The 16824-nt window shown below is 51.9% G+C and overlaps 1 protein-coding gene across 1 annotated transcript in view; it reads left to right on the top strand.

Annotated features, from left to right (window-relative positions):
* Window positions 1–16824, top strand: part of COL5A3 (collagen, type V, alpha 3) — a 55025-nt gene that overhangs the window by 30693 nt on the left and 7508 nt on the right. The window contains exons 32-57 of the mRNA XM_006898760.1: window positions 2524–2577; window positions 3820–3864; window positions 4100–4153; window positions 4550–4594; window positions 5008–5061; window positions 5160–5213; window positions 5293–5346; window positions 5469–5576; window positions 5723–5812; window positions 6087–6140; window positions 10367–10474; window positions 10579–10686; window positions 10774–10827; window positions 11357–11410; window positions 11984–12091; window positions 12370–12423; window positions 12599–12652; window positions 12754–12807; window positions 12921–12974; window positions 13529–13636; window positions 14297–14350; window positions 14531–14584; window positions 14793–14846; window positions 15915–15968; window positions 16126–16233; window positions 16398–16451. Of these exons, the coding sequence (XP_006898822.1) occupies window positions 2524–2577; window positions 3820–3864; window positions 4100–4153; window positions 4550–4594; window positions 5008–5061; window positions 5160–5213; window positions 5293–5346; window positions 5469–5576; window positions 5723–5812; window positions 6087–6140; window positions 10367–10474; window positions 10579–10686; window positions 10774–10827; window positions 11357–11410; window positions 11984–12091; window positions 12370–12423; window positions 12599–12652; window positions 12754–12807; window positions 12921–12974; window positions 13529–13636; window positions 14297–14350; window positions 14531–14584; window positions 14793–14846; window positions 15915–15968; window positions 16126–16233; window positions 16398–16451 (1746 nt within the window). The remainder of the gene's footprint in view (window positions 1–2523; window positions 2578–3819; window positions 3865–4099; window positions 4154–4549; window positions 4595–5007; window positions 5062–5159; window positions 5214–5292; window positions 5347–5468; window positions 5577–5722; window positions 5813–6086; window positions 6141–10366; window positions 10475–10578; window positions 10687–10773; window positions 10828–11356; window positions 11411–11983; window positions 12092–12369; window positions 12424–12598; window positions 12653–12753; window positions 12808–12920; window positions 12975–13528; window positions 13637–14296; window positions 14351–14530; window positions 14585–14792; window positions 14847–15914; window positions 15969–16125; window positions 16234–16397; window positions 16452–16824) is intronic.

The following is a 16824-nucleotide window of genomic DNA, read 5'->3' as shown; positions in this document are numbered from 1 at the left end:
TTTTACAACAGTGGCACCATGCAGTATTTGTCCTTTTGTGACTGAGATATTTCACTCAGCATAGTGTCCTCCAGAGTCACCCATTTTGAATAATATTGCATGAGTTCCTTGTTTTTCAATGCAGTATAGTATTCCATTGTGTGAGTATACCAGAGCTTCTCTATCCATTTATTTGTTGATGGGCACATGGGTTGCTTCCAACTCCTTGTTATTGTGAACAAAGTGATAAGCATGGGTGTGCATATTTCTGTTTGGATGTCATTTATGGTCTCTTTGGGGTATATTCCCGGTAGTGGAATTGCTGGGTCAAATGGTATCTCTATTTGCAACTTTTTGAGAAAGCGCCATACCGCCTTCCACAGTGTTTGCACCATTTTACACTCCACACCAACAGTGAATAAGGGTTCCAGTTTCTCCACAATCTCGCCAGCATTTGTTGCTTGCTGTTCTGTTAAATTTTGCTATTCTGACTGGGATGAGATAATGTCTCATAGTTGTTTTTATTTCCAACTTTCTGAGAAAGTGCCACATCGCCTTCCAATGAGATTCTTGATGTCAGTCTCTCCTCCATTTATCAGGATGTTGTTTGTTGGTCCACTTCTAAAGATTCTCATTTGCTTTATGTTGCAGTGTAATCCATACAGAAGACTACAGTCTCTTAATTCAGTGGTAGAATTTTAGAACTTAGTGGCTTGTTGTTATGTGCCATCTAGTTGAGCACAACTCATAGTGAACCTATAAATAAAAGATCTGAACCCTGTTCTGTCCTGGGCCATCCTCACACTTCCTGACACACAAGAGCCCAATGCAGCAGTCACCTGGTTGAAGGTCTTCCTCTCCTTTGCCCTCCACCCTTCCTAGCATCATGTCCCTCTCCAGGGAATAGCCCCTTCTAACAACATACCCAAAGTATGTGAGGCAAAGGTATATCATTCTTGTCTCCAAAGAGCACTGCAGCTGCACCATCTCCAAGACATATCTGTTCTGTTGGCCATCCATGGGAAGTTCAGTTCTCTTCTCCAACATCACAGCTCAAAGTCATCAATTCTTTTTCCATCATCCTTATTCATTGTCCGGCTCTTGGATACATGTTGTTGTTGTTTAATGCCATCGAGTCGTAGACGACTCATAGCGACCCTATGAACGAACAACCTGAGCATTGTTCGTACATAGAGTTTCTGGAGGCAAGCCATTTTGGAAGTGGATGCCGCTCCCTGCTTCCAGGCTTGATTTAGTCGGGAAGCTCCAGCCAACACTGTCCACCATGGGTGCCCATTACCACGACTGGCACATCACTGTCACAGTCTTCAGCATCACAGCAACCACAAGTTACCTCTGTACAGCAACGCACAGACCAGTGCTGTACCACCTAGAAGAATGTTTGACAGGAAGACAATTTGAACCTGGCCAAGAGCCACAGATGACAATCACCCACCTTCGGCTTGGTAGCACAGCTTCCTTCCACCAGGCCAACGTAGCTCTCTCTTGGTCGTCGTCATTGTTATTGTTGTTTAATGCCGTCGAGTTGTAGACGACTCATAGCGACCCTATGAATGAACAGCCTCTTGGATACATAGTATTTGGAAAAAACCATGGGCTGAATCAGATGAACCTTAGTCTTCAAACTGACATCACTACTCCTCAATAAATCCTACCCAATGTGTTGTTGTTGTTATGTGCTGTTGAGTCACCTGCAACTTATAGCAGCTCTGAAGCTTGCCGTGCCCTGAGACAGACTCTCTGATTTCAGTGCACCTACCTCCATTGGCCCATTTACTGTATCCATTCATCTCATCCGGGGTCTTTCATAACCTCTCTGTCAGGGGAGGTTTGAATGTTTCTAAGATGCTGCACAAATTTCAGCAGGGCTTCCAGATGAAGATGGGCAAAGAGGGAGAAAATCAGTCAGTGAAATCCTTCTGGTTCACAATGATCCTGTCTTGCAAGTAATCATGAGACTGGAGCAGATTGAGTGACATTTCATTCCGTTGTGCATGGGACTGTCATGAGTTGGAGACCGACTTAATGATAGCTAATAACAACAAATCATAGACAATGGAGAATAAGACCAGGGGCCCACGTCCCAGTGGGAAAACCAACCCTGTATAAGTTAATAAAGTGAAGCAAATTCATTTTAGTCTAACTGTCATGGGGAAAACGGAAGAGGGCAACATGATGGAGGGTGGCTTGGAGGATCATCCTGGCATCAAGATATCCTGGGTTTGTGGAAACCTGGGAAAAGAGCATAGCCAAGCCATTGCAAAGGTCTGGAGGCAGGAGTTATACTGACATGCCCAAGGAACGCTGGAGAGGCCAGCATGGCTGGAGGAGAGTGAGTGATGGGGCGAGGTGGGGAGGAGTGAGAAGACAGGAGGGCTGGGGCTGGAGGCACCAAGGTAGCTTCTGGAGTCAGGAGCCTGGAAAGAGCCTCCAAAGAATGGTGTGTCTGGACAGGGCGAGGCGCTGCTGCACCTGATGCCACCTCGTCCCCTCATCTCTTTTTTCTTTGGATCTTCAACCTAGGGATCTGTTGGCTTTCCTGGACCACTGGGCCCACCAGGAGAGAAAGGAAAGCGGGTGAGTTGTGGCTGAGGGGTTAGGGGAGAGGGAAGGTCCTGCGAAGGGAAGCATGTAGAGCTGTATCCGTGCCCGGGAGCACCTGTGTGTGCACATATCCTTGTACGAATGCAGACTACGTGGAGGGCATCACATATGACGTGGAGGGCAGTTATGCCTGCAAGTCCAGGGGTGCATGCATGTAGCAAGGGCCTCTCCGTGTAGATTAGTCAGAATCTGGGTGCTGCTGCCTGCGGGATTATGTCTGGGTGAAAAAGGCCACGAACTTGCATGCGTGTGTGTGACATAAACAGGAGAGGGGCATGTATGCACCATGTGTGAAAGGACATGGATGTACACACATGTGCACGTGCTTCCGTGTGCACTCACGCACTATATTGCTGTCTGTGCGTTGTGACTGTGTGTAAGTGGACATTGGGTGTGTGTATGTGCCTGAGTGGGGATGGTGGTGGCTTAGTGGCAAAAAGCTGCACTGCCATCCTGAAGGCACCTGGTTCGAATCCACCCTCTGCTCCATGGGAGAAGGATGTGCATTCTCCTTTCATGCGAGAAAACTGCCTCTGAAAAACTGCTGGAGGGTCAGCTATGGGTCAGTTCTGACTTGACAGTACACAACAACAACAACAACTGCACATGAGTACATGTATAGTAGAGTCCCTGGTTGGTGTACATGGTTTACACACTCAGCTTCTAACCAGAAGGTTGGAGGTTCAAGCTCACCCAGAGTTGTCTCAGAGGCAAGGTTGGATGATCGGCTTCTAGAACTGAGAACCCGATGGAGCCCAGTTGTACTTTACACACACGAGATGACTGGGAGTCAGAATTGCCTTGAAGGCAAGTGGTTGGTATGCTTGCCTTGATGTGCTTGTCAAGACTGCATCCTCCTGTGAATCCACACACACACGCATATATGTTACACTAGGAACACGTGTGTGCAAACTCCAGTGTCAGCTTGAGTCTATGACTCACCAAGGGCGTTGTGATGACCTATGTGTGTCGTGTGCTGCTGTGATGAGTGGGAGTCCATGCGAGGGCACAAGCTTGCATGCTGGGACCTTGTAGATGTCACTGTATGTACCCCTGGGTGTCTGGGGTGATCATGTGGTTCTGTGAGTCAACAGTGCACTTGTGTGTGTGAATGAGTGCACGCAGATATCTTTCTAGGTCTGTAACGTGTGCAGCTGTGTTTGTGGCACCCCGTGATCATTACCTTCTGTCTCTCTCACCATGTTTCCTCTTCAGGGGAAGGCTGGGCAGTCGGGACAGGAAGGAGAACGGGGACCACCAGTAAGACAATGTCCTGTGAAGAGTGTTTCCCCATCCCCTATGGGCTGGGCCTGGGCTGGGGTGGGGTGGGGAGGGGGAGCAGGACTACAAAGGAGGGGGTGAAGCGAGATCATGGAGAAGTCTGTGTCTCTGGGGGGGGGGCAGGAGCGATGACCCATCCAACCTGGAGGGCTTGGCCTCATCTTTTATGCTCTCCCATCTTCTCACTTCTAATCTCTGCTTTCTTTCTGCTCAGGGCTCCCGTGGAGAGAGGGGGCAACCAGGTGCCACGGGGCAGCCAGGCCCCAAGGTATGTGATGTGATGGGGTGGGATGGAATGGGATGGGATGGGATGGGATGGGATGAAATGAGATGGGATGGGATGGGACAGGATGGGATGAGATAGGACAGAATGAGATGGGATGGGGCAGGATGGGGTGGGATGGGATGGGACAGGATGGGATGGGATGGGATGGGATGGGATGTGATGGGATGGGATGGGACAGGATGGGATGCGACGAGATGGGATGACACAGCATTTAATGGGATGGGATGGGATGAGATGGGATGAGATGAGATGAGATGGGATGGGATAGGTTGGGTTGCTCAGAGTCACCATGAGACTCCTTAGACCAGACTTAGCTCAGTCCCAGCCAACTTCTTCCAGTTGGATTTGTTTTCATTCACGGATCTTCCTCTGTCCTAGGGAGATGTGGGCCAAGATGGGGCCCCTGGGATCCCTGGAGAAAAGGTTAGTATATGTGTGTGGTTTTGTGTGTGATGCATGTGGTGTTTCTGGGTGGGTATAACCCTAAGGGCTGGAGAAATATTATAATAAAGCTAAAAGAACGCAGCCTCGGAAGCCAGAGAACCCTGAAATCAAGTTCCTCGCTCTGCTGTTCACCAGCTGTATTTGACCCGGGAAAGATCACATAACCTCTCTGTACCTCAGTTTCCTCCTTTAAAATGGGACTAACCATAATCCTCAACCCAAAAGGCTGCAATGACAAAACGTACGTGTGTGTGTGTGTGTGTGTGTGTGTGTGTGTGTGTGTGTGTAGTGCTTGGCGCTGGCTGGCATACATTAAGCACTCAATATGTGTAAGCTCAATGGCCTCCACAAGCACAAGCGGCCTTGGACTGTACCTTTTGGTTCTATTTCAGGGTCTTCCTGGTCTACAAGGACCCCCTGGATTCCCTGGGCCAAAGGGCCCCCCTGTAAGTGAGCTCACCCTGATGGAGAGCTGGATGAGGGGAGTCAGGGAGTAGGGGGGACCCTTATATGTGGCCCAACTCTCTCCCACTTTATCCCTCAGGGTCCCCAAGGAAAAGATGGGCGATCTGGGCACCCTGGCCAAAGAGGTGAATTGGTGAGTGTCCCCTGTCCTCTGACCTCTGACCCTAAGATGTCCTTCCTCCCTCCCTCCATGTGACACTTTCTCTCCCCAGGGCTTCCAAGGTCAGACAGGCCCACCTGGGCCAGCCGGTGTCGTGGGGCCTCAGGTCAGAGTCGCCTGCCGGGCTTCCCAGCTTGCCTTGCTTTGGGGTAGAGCCTGGAGGGAGTTTGGGATGTCAGATGGGCCCCATAACCTACTCTTGTTCAACTGCTCCTTCTTCCTGTCCAGGGAAAGACAGGAGATGCGGGGCCTCTGGGTGAGAGGGGACCTCCGGGGCCTCCTGGGCCTCCTGGTGAACAAGGTCTTCCGGGCCTGGAAGGCAGAGAGGGAAGCAAGGTGAGGTCTTGTTCCGAGGGAAACCTTGGTTGCAGATTCCAAAGTCTGTCAACAGCTTCAGACCATCTCAGGACTCCTGGGGCCCCCCGCCCCCGATTCATAGACTGTGAGTGTGACCTTGACCTCCTTCGTCTGTACTCCTGCAGGGGGACCCGGGCCCATCGGGACCTCTTGGGAAGGAAGGACCACCTGGGCCCAGAGGCTTCCCAGGCCCCCAAGGAGCCCCCGGGGACCTGGTAAGTACCCACTAGAAACCTTCCTGCCAGGCACCTGGTTGGGCTGGGAGGCAGAGAAGGGAAGGGGGAGCACAGAAGGGCCAGGGTGATGGCATGCTGGGCAGGACCACCTGGGACAGTAAAGGAATGGTGATTGGAGAGGCCTGGTGGAAGTGGACCCTCTCCCACCTCAGGGCCTAATCCTAGGAGGGAGATGGGGTCCAGGTGCCTCTCAAAGTGCAGACAGGTCCTGAACACCTTGGTGCCCTATTTAGTGAATCATCTCCTCCCTCAGGGGCCGACTGGCTTGAAAGGTGACAAAGGACCTCCGGGCCCCACTGGGGCCAATGTAAGTGTAACTGCATCTGCTGGATGGGAGTGGGAGGAGGTGGAGGGGTCCTGAGGGACCTGAGAAGCATGGTCATGGTTAAGGTCACCATCTCTGGAGTCAGACAGGCTCATTGGTTGGGCTGCCACCCTTAGTGTGATGAGGAGACCCACCTCACAAAGACCTCGACTTGAGATTATGTTTACCCGACTAATAAATTACCTGTGTGCCAGACATCAACGTCTCATCAGGAAGAGCCAGTCCTTGGGGAAAGACATTATCTCGGGAAGGTCAGAGAAAGAAAAGCAGGGCTTCAATACGGTGACTGTACAATGGGCTTGAATGTATTGGAAAGAGCAAGGTTCAGATATGCTGTCCACGCAGCGGCTGTGAGTCATAATCTAAACACAACAATAGTCGGGAGTCTATATTCTAATTAAAGAAAGGAGCCATCCAGCGTTTGACTATCGCTCCAGATAAACCACAAGGCCACAGGGACTATGGGTGTTGTTGACGAGTTGGAAATGACCCACTAGCTGGTTGTCAGAGGCAGTAAATTGCACAGGAAGAGATTGCCCATCATTCTCCCATGGAGAAGCTGGTGGATTTGAACCACACACCTCTGTGCTGGCAGCACAGTCCTTTACCACGAAACCACCAGATTCCCTGCTGTTATTATCAGGTGCCATCAAATCTGCTTCCACTCACAGTAATCTCGTGTACGACAGATCGAAACCCTGGCCAATCCTGTGCCGCCATCGCAGCCTCTGCTTTGCTGAAGCCCATGGTGCCGGTCACTGGGTTGTCCACCTCATTGAGAGCTTCCTCTCTTTTGAGGACCCTCTGCTTTATCAAGCGTGGTGTGCTTCTCCAGGGACTGGCGTCTCCTGACAACATGTCCCAAGTACGCAAAACAAGTCCCATCATCCTTGCATCTCAGGAGTGATCTGGCTGCATGACCCTCTGGCCCATTTGGTTTTTGGAAAGTCCCTGGTGTGTTCAGCATTTCTCTCTAACATCAACAGTTCAAAGGCTCTTTGAACTCTTAGCTCCTCACAGTTCAGTCCTTCTTAGCTCTTCCTCACGCGCTGTTCAGCTTTCACCAGTGTGTGAGGTGGTTGTGAAATCCCATGTTATTATTAGGTCCCACCAGTTCTGATCCATGTCAGAGCAATTCCATGTACAGCAGAAACCCTGCCCTATCCCTCGCCATCCTCAATTTCCACTGTGCTAATCCAATTGTGGTTTTTTTTTAATGTTAGCTTTTCTAAAAAATTCATTTTAATGAAAGTTTACAGAGACTTAAGGTTTCCAAACATCCACCAAAAGTTGTTGTACTTTTCTCCCTGTCCACCCCACCCTCCAATTCATTCTTCTCCTTGAAAAGTAAAAGAAAAACTTATTTCATTGTTATGCAATCCCTCCCCCCAAGTCCACTCCACTATGCAGCCTTCACTCTGGACCCCTGTCATGACAATAATACCCAATTCTATGATTGTATAATTCCATTGTTACAGTTACCATGTCAGTCCATGCCGTGGAGGCTCTTCCTCCCCTTTTCTGACCCTCCACCTTTCAGTCAGAGGTCTTCTTCCAAGGACTAGCCCCTCTTGATAAACATGTCCAAAATACACGCGGGAGACAAAGCCTTCCCATCCTCGCTTCTAACTTTAACATCCTTGTCTCCTGCCTGCACTTCTTCTAAGGGATGGTAGAAGGAAGGCCTCTGAAACAGATGAGGGAGAGAACTGTTTAAAAGGGGTATGTTGTTGTTGTTATGTGCCATCGAGTCACTTGTGACACATAGCGATCCTATGTACAACAGCCCTAAACTCTGCTCTGTCCTGTGCCATTCGCACTGTCTCTGACACTCCCATCCTGATTATCCCAGTCACTGAATCAATCCATCTCATAGAGGGCCTTTCCCTCCTGTGCTGTCCCTCCACCCTCCCAAGCATGATGTCCCTCTCTAAGAACCAGTCTCTCCTCACAACATGTCCAAAGTATGTTAGACGGAGCCTCAGAATCCTTGCCTCCAAGGAGCCACCTGGTTTAACCCTCTCCAGGACAAATCTGTTTGTTTTCCTAGCAGTCTATGGTATTCTCAATACTTTTCTCCAGCACCACAGCTCAAAGGCATCAATTCTCCTTCTCTCCTCCTTGGTCATTGTCCAACTCTCTGATGCATAACAAGTGATTGTGAAGACCATGGTCTGTATCACACCCACCTTAGTCTCCAGAGAGACACCATTGCTCTTCAGTACTTTGGAGAGGTCCCTAACAGCAGACTTTCCCATGGCAATGTGCCTTTTAATTTCCTGGCTACTGGTGCCAAGAGTGTTGACTGTGGAGCCAAGCAAACTAAAGCTGTGTACAATCTCAATCTCTCCACCATCCATCCTGATGCTGCCAATTGGTCCAATGGTGAGAATCTTTGTCTTCTTGACATTGAGCCTCAATCCATATTGTAGGCTACAGTCCTTGACCCTCTGCAGCAGGTGCTTCAGGTCCTTTTCATTTTCAGCAAGCAGGGTTGTGTCATCTGCATAACACAGATTGTTGACAAATCATCCACCAATCTTGAAAAAAGGGATATAGGATTAGGTATTGTTGTCATGACAGGAGTCCTGAATGAAGGCTGCACAATGGAGTGTACTTGGCGGGGGGGGGATTGTATAACAATGAAAGTTTTTCTTTTACTTCTCTAAGAGAAGAACGAACTGGAGGAGAGGGGTGGGCAGGGAGAAAAGTGTAAAAATGAATGAATGGAAATCCAAAATATCTGTAAATTTTCATTAAAATTAATCATCATCATCATCATCATCTTATTTTTTAAAAAAATCCAAGGAAGGCCTCTGGAGAAGAAAGTGCCTTTTGAGCTGAGATGGGGAGGAAGTGAGGGAGGAACTCAGTACATATTTGAGCGGAGAGTGTTCCAGGCAGAGAAGCAGTAGATGCAATAGACCCAGAAGCTGGAGCTTGCCTGGTGGGTTTCAGAAACAGGGAGGTGACCGATAGGAATGGAGTAGAGCAAGTGAGAGTGATTCTGGGGAAGAGAGAGTACAGGGAGATGATGGGGTCGGATGTGTAGGGCTGTGGGCCACAGGAGGGAGGCCAACTTCTCTTCTCAGTGGGTTGGAGGCCTCTGAGAAAAGCAGGGATTGACCATGCTCACAGCACCCTCTGCTGCTGGAGGAAAACAGCTGGAGGTGATGCTAGTAAAGGCCTTTCTTGGTGCCTCACTGCTTGAAACCCCGCCCTAGCAACACTGTCAGTCTAGAGACCAAGGTGCGTCTACTGAAGGCCATGGACTTCGCAATTACTTGCTCTGCATCAGGGGGCTGGACAATGACTAAAGAAGACAGAAGAAAAATTGATGTCTTCAAATTGTGGTGTTGGAGAAGAGTTTTGAACATACCATGAACTACCAAGAAAACAAATAGGTCTGTCTTGGAGGGGGTGAAGCCAAGTTTCTCCTTGGAGGCTAGGATTTGGAAGCTCTGCTTCACTTACTTTGGGCATGTGGCCAGGAGACATTGGTCCTTGGACATCATGCTTGGAAGGGTGGACAGACAGCTCAAGAGAGGAAGACCCCGGATGAGATGGATTGATACAGTGACTGGAGCAATGGGGGTTGGTGTGTTGGAATTAGTGAGCCTGGCTCAGGACAGGGCATGATTCAGGGCTGCTGTATATAGGGTCGCTATGGGTCACAGGTGATTCGATAACAATACATAGCAACAGCAATATGGAAAAAGTGCAGCCAGAGGGCTCCTTGGAGGCAAAGGCGATGAAGCTCTGTGTCTCATACTTTGGACCTTTGACTAAGAGAGGCTATTCCTTGGAAAGGGACAATAAGGAGGGTCAGCGAAATGGAGAAAGACCCCCCCCCCGGTGAAATGAATGAACACAATGACTGCAGTCATGGGCTCAAGGGCATCAGAACGATGAGGACGGCACAGGATAGAGCAGAGTTCAGGTCTGTTGTTCATAAGGTTACTATGAGCTGGACTCGACTCGACATCACCTAACAACATTATTAGGGTTCTTAGGGAGCTCTGATGACTCAGTCTATAGGGAGTTGGGGGGCTAACCCAGAGGCTGAGCTTCTCTGGTGGTTTAAACCCTTGAGAAGGAAGGTGGACCGTCTCCTCCCATGTGATTCAGCCTTGGAAGCCCAGAGGAGGGTCGACTTGATGGCAGTGATCGAGTGACCATGATTAATATTCCTGACTCTTCATTTTCAGGGCTCCCCTGGTGAGCGAGGTCCTGTAGGCCCAGCAGGAGCCATTGGGCTTCCTGGTCAAAGTGGAGGTCCAGGACCTGTTGGCCCCCCAGGAGAGAAAGGTTCCCCGGTGAGTGATCTCACTCTATTCCTCAGGACTTAGTGCTCCACATAGCCCATTCCATGAGGTGTTCTATCCCTGGTGTCTGACATGCCCATTTCCAACTCCACCAGGGTGAACGGGGCTCCCCAGGCCCCACTGGCAAAGATGGGATCCCAGGGCCCCTGGGGCTTCCTGGACCCACTGGAGCTGTTGGGCCTTCTGGTGAGGAAGGGGACAAGGTGAGTGGCTCGTGGAGAGGGAGAGTCTGGGGACAGGGGGATCCTCCTGAGGGGATCAGGTTGTTCCTCATCTCGTTTCCTCTGCAGGGTGAAGTGGGCTCCCCTGGTCACAAAGGGAGCAAAGGCGATAAGGGGGATGCGGTGAGTGGTGGCCCCAGCTGGGAGGGCTCTTCGTTGGTGGGAAGAGGGCAATCAGGGATGTGGAAGGTGGAAGAAAGAAAACCATGGAATTTCTGGCTTTCCTGGGCTCCATCTTGAAACCTCAAGGGGGTCACAGAACTCAACTGCAGAGTACCTGGGCCTCCAGGAGAATGGAACATTTATACTCTCATTTTCCTTGGTGGCATCTACTTCTCTGCGTATGACTTTGACTGTGAGGCATCTTGCCCCAGTTTCCCTCTAAGTTCAGTCTAGCTAGCAGTTCAGTGCCCAGGTCATGGTACCATTTCTGGGGACAAGGTCTGGACAGGCAATGTTGGGGCAGATGTCCATTTCTGATCCCAATCATTGGTCTCCGGGAAGGCAAGGTTGGGAGGATGTAGCTGTCTCTTCCTGGTGGGAATACTTTTTCCAAGAAGGAGGTGTGGACAAGGAAGTAGGGATGGACTTTGTGTGGGCCCCTTCTCAATCCTGAACCTGAGGGTGTTTTGAACTTTGCTCTGCTCCCTAGGGCCCTCCTGGACCAGCAGGAATCCGAGGTCCTGCAGGACACCCAGGCCCGCCAGTGAGTGCTCCAAGCTAGGTGGGAAAGGAGAGCTTTCTCCAACCTGAATCAGGGCGGACCTCGCCCTTCACCCTGACTTACCCCTTAATGCTAACAGCTAGTATCAACACAACTCTTTCAGTGGAACCAGTTCCAACCTCAACTCCCAACTCTGAACCATCTTAGTCCCGGTTCAACTCTGCTCATGACTTTCGTTTCAATCCCAAATCCAAACCCTTATTAGTCAAACTCTGAAATCAGTCTTAACTTCAACCTCTCTCCCTGACCTACCCTCCAATGTTGACACCAAAGCTAAATTCAAACTTGCATCTTCAACTTCAACTTCAAACCCAACCTCACTGGAGCCCTGTTAATGGCCTTAACTTTAATCTGACCCTGACTCACCATCTAATACCAATCTCAAACTTTGACTCAACCTTTGACTGCACTCCTAAAACTTGATCCTTAACCCAGACTCGAGCTCCAAACTTCCTCAACTCTCAACTCTTACTCCAACCCTTAACCTCAATCTTCACCCTTGACCATGACCCCATTTGTAATCCATGACCTCAACCCTAACTGTGCCCCTGCCAGGGATCAGACGGAGCTCAGGGACGCCGGGGACCCCCAGGTCTCTTTGGACAGAAAGGAGATGATGGAGTGAGAGGCTTTCCGGGAGTCATTGGCCCCCCTGGCCTGCAGGTAGGTGTCTAAGTTACGAAGTAGTTCACTGTTTCCTTCACCCTATGCCTTACTCTAGCGACTCTGGTGGCCTAGTGGTAAGGAGCTGCACTGCCATCCTGAAGGCACGTGGTTCAAATCCACCAGCTGTTCCATGGGAGAAAGGTGGGCAATCTCCTGGGTGATTCACCACCTCTGAAAACCTACTGGAGGGTCAGCTGTGAATCCATTCCAACTTGACATTACTCAACAACAACATCAACAGCAGCATGCCTCAATGTTGGCTCCTTGTTCTCTAGGGGATGCCAGGCCCTCCAGGAGAAAAAGGGGAGGTCGGAGACGTAGGATCCATGGTACGAACCCCAGGGAAAGATGGGAAGGGGAGTCGTGTTCAGGGGGAATGGGGTCCACTTTGGCAGATCTTGAGGCATCGTTGTCATTTCAAGGGTTACATGAGTCGCAAGCATCAAGGATGCTGTGTCTGTGGGAATCATAGGGACACTTGATGCTATTCTGACCCTCTCACAGGGTCCCCATGGAGCTCCAGGTCCTCGGGGCCCTCATGGACCAAGTGGATCAGAGGTGAGAACTCTGATGGGACCAGGATGCCTCATAAGCAGGGAAGATGTATTTCCCAGGAAGGGTATGTCAGGATTCCAGTCTGATTCCTTGTTGTTTCCCAGGGTCCTCCAGGGCTGCCTGGAGGAGTTGGTCAGCCAGGCGCTGTGGGCGAGAAGGTGAGAGAGGGAAGAAGAAGAAGAGTGGGTTATGATGGAGGGTGGACATGCTGGGTTGCTCCTCTTTGCCTCGGCAGTGTGACCTCTCTCCACCCTTATTCTGTTGTTTTTAGGGTGAGCCAGGGGATGCTGGAGATCAAGGACCCCCAGGACCCCCAGGCATCCCGGTGAGTGACTGGGCTTCTCTTTCCATCTCATGGACTGACCTGTGGCTATACTCATCCCTGACACTCTTGACACAAGAACCCTGGGGAGTCTCAGATGGGCCACTGCAAGGTTTTGCAGCTCGTACATCCAAAGGCTCAAGGTCAAGAGGGGCCGTGGATCTCAGCTCCAAGGCTACTCAGAGTTTCTCAGAAGGGACCTCTTCTTTTTCTTTTTTCTTTATTATTATTTTTTTTGTGCATGTACTGTCAAATCAGATCTGACTGGTACAGGAGGAGATTGCCCCTCCTTCTCCAGCAGAGCATCTGGTGGATTCGAACCGCAAACCTCTGTCATTGCAGTTGAGGGACCTCTTTTTTAATTCACTCTAAGGTGACACGTACCACCCTGGCCCCTGGAAGTCCTAGGTCTCCATGACCTTGGGCAGCATAGGATACTTTGGCCTTTGACCCCAGGAAAGCTTCAGACCATGCTGATCTGATTCCTGAAGGTCTGCTAACCCTTGACCCCTGGAGCATTCAGGCCACTCTGACGTCTGACCTCTGTCTCCACAAAGGGGCCTAAAGGAGAAGTGGGTGAAAAGGGGGACTCAGGCCCGTCTGGAGCTGCTGGGCCACCAGGCAAGAAAGGGCCCCCTGGAGAGGATGGTGCCAAAGGGAATATGGTGAGTTCTGGGGAGGTGTGTGTGTGTGTGTGTGTGTGTGTGTGTGTGTGCAGGACTCATGTGCATACTCCAACCAGCTCCCAGATATTCAGCCAGGGGTCCCAGTGCTTGGAGTCACCAACCCCATGAGCAACCCAGAACATAACTGATTAAATCAATGAACCATCACAAAATACAGTGGTTTACACCTTTGTGTGTGAGCATAACTTTTCTTTCCCAGGGAATCATTCTCATAGTGTCAGAAAGGTCAAGGTTGAGGTCAATGTTAGGTCAAAGCTACAGCTGATCTGGGACATGAGGTAGAGGTCCAGGCCCTTCCACCAGGGGTGGGGAGCTCTGAGCCTCCTGATGGAGGCAGTGAAGAGCCTCGGAGTTTGGGGGACCTTGATTTGCATTTTATCTTCTCTTTGAGTGACGTTTCCCTGTGTGAGTCCTGATTCAGGGGCTACAGGGCAAAGGAAGTGAGGACATGTGTACCACATCTCTGCTCAGTCCCCTCCCTCCTGAACCCCTGTGATAACTGCTCTCAGAGGGCCAGAATTCTGTGCCTCGCCCTGGTCAGAGGCTTGAGCCCCAGGACTTTTAGGAGTTAATGTGTCCGTTAAATGAATAAATGTCCAGGGATTCAGAGATGTGATTATTAATTATGTCTTGGTCCAGGGTCTCAAAGGACTCCCTGGAGATCTAGGACCCCCAGGAGACCCTGGAGTTGTGGTGGGTATGACCCGATTCACTGATTCCCACCCCACCCCAAGCTCACCATTTCCCCAACCCCTTGTCTCCATTACCCCAACCCACACACCTGGGTGGCTCGGTGAAGTAAATGACCTTCACTGTCCTCCAAATCCCCATGGGACCCCCATGATCCCTCCCAACCTGATTTTCTCCCTCCAGGGTGTAGAGGGCTCCCCAGGGGAGAAAGGAGACCACGGTGATGTTGGGGGTCCGGTGAGTTGGAGATGGGGGGATGGTGCTGGGAGAGCAGGGTTGGGGAGGCGGTGAGTGAGCAAACCTTTACCATGACCTTGAGCCACTGGGGAAGGTGGGAGACAGCTGGTGCTGGGTGGTGTTTTGGGGGACACGCTCTCCTTGCTGAGGGCATCTTGAAGCAGAGTTGTTAGCTAACTTGACCACTGTTACTATTATAACCTCTCAGGGCCCACCTGGTGCTTCTGGGGAACCAGGCCCCCCTGGACCCCCTGGCAAGAGGGTGAGTAAATTCCACATCCTGGCTGCCTTGGTGCTCATCCTTTCCTGACTGCACAAACCTCCACTCACCTACACAGGCCCCCGCTTACCTACACAGCCCCCACTCACCCACTCAGGGGTTGCTCATCCACACAGGGGCCCCCCACTTCCTACACAGGCCCCACTAACCCACACAGCCCCCGCTCACCCACACAGCCCCCACTCACCCACTTAACCCTCGCTCACCCACACAGGCCCCCGCTCAACCACCTAAGCCCCGCTCACCCACACAGGCCCCCACTCACCCACACAGGCCCCCGCTCACCCACACAGGCCCCCGCTCACCTACACAGGCCCCTGCTCAACCACACAGCCCCCGCTCACCTACACAGGCCCCGCTCACCCACACAGCCCCCACTCACCCACACAGCCCCCGCTCACCCACACAGGCCCCCGCTCAACCACCTAAGCCCCGCTCACCCACACAGGCCCCCCTCATGTCCACACAGAGCCCCTTCATTCCACACAGGTCCCCTCATGTCCACACAGAGCCCCCTCATTGCACACAGGGCCCCCTCATGTCCACACAGGAGCCCCCTCATCCACACAGGAGCCCCCTCATGTCCACACAGGAGCCCCCTTACCCACACAGAGCCCCCTCATGTCCACACAGGAGCCCCCTTACCCACACAGAGCCCCCTCATGTCCACACAGGGGCCCCCTCACCCACACAGGCGCCCCCTCACCCACACAGGGGCCCCTCATGTCCACACAGGGGCCCCCTCACCCACACAGGGGCCCCTCATGTCCACACAGGGGCCTCCTCACCCGCACAGGGGCCCCCTCACCCACACAGGCGCCCCCTCACCCACACAGGGGCCCCTCATGTCCACACAGGAGCCTCCTCACCCACACAGGGGCCCCTCATGTCCACACAGGGGCCTCCTCACCCACACAGGGGCCCCCTCACCCACACAGGAACCCCCTCATGTCCACACAGGGGACCCTTCATGTCCACACAGGGAGCCCCCCCTGCTCACACCAAGGACCCCCACAGGCGCCCGTGCTCACACTGTCTTTCCCTCCTCAGGGTCCTTCAGGCCGCGTGGGCAAAGAAGGGAAAGAAGGGCAGAAAGGTGCCAAGGTGAGTGTGGCATCTCCGGCCGAGTCCTCTGCTGACCCCTTGGGGAACAGCTGGGCCTACAGAATGAGGGAGGGTCCAATCCCTTCTGCCTCTTGCCTGTGGTTAGGACACAGGTATCCTGCCTCATTCCCTCTTCCTCTGACTCTGTCTGTTTCAGGGAGAGCCGGGCCCTGATGGACCCCCTGGAAGGGCAGGCCCACTTGGGGCTCGAGGGCCTCCTGGGCGTCCTGGACCTGAGGGTCTTCCAGGGATCCCTGGACCTGTGGTGAGTGGGAGCTTGGGTGGGCAAAGGCAAGGGGAACAGATGCATGCGTGGTCTCCTCACCTGATTCGTCTTCAATCAGGAGGAGCTGACCTTGGTAGAAGGTGGAGGGTCCACATTGGGCTCTGTCAGGGTGGGACCTACCCCATGTTCTGTTTCATCTTTAGGGTGAGCCAGGCCTCCTGGGACCCCCTGGACAGATGGGTCCTCCAGGCCCCCTGGTAAGAGACTTCCTTGTCCCTGAGGTCCTCTTGCTGAGGACCACACTTGGTATTCAGTGACCGTCTATCCTGATGCTGCAAGATCATCTCTCATTGACCATCCATCTGACTGCCCACTTGGTCATCTATGTTCTAATCAACCACCCTGGTCAGCTTACTGACCTCCAGGACTGACCCTCCACCTTAATTGTCTACACTGACCCTCCACTGTGATGACCTCTATTGACCACCCATTCTGTCTCCTGATCATCCACACTGGCTACCCACATTGATTGTCCATTGTGATAGTCCACACTGGCTACCCACATTGATTGTCCATTGTGATGGTCCACACTGGCTACCCACATTGATTGTCCATTGTGATGGTCCACAC

The sequence above is a fragment of the Elephantulus edwardii genome, unplaced genomic scaffold (assembly GCF_000299155.1).
Source record: "Elephantulus edwardii isolate Elephantulus edwardi_28Jun2011 unplaced genomic scaffold, EleEdw1.0 scaffold00237, whole genome shotgun sequence".
NCBI lineage: Eukaryota > Metazoa > Chordata > Mammalia > Macroscelidea > Macroscelididae > Elephantulus > Elephantulus edwardii.
Note: the sequence above shows the minus strand (reverse complement) of the source record. Positions and strands in the feature narration are given on the sequence as shown.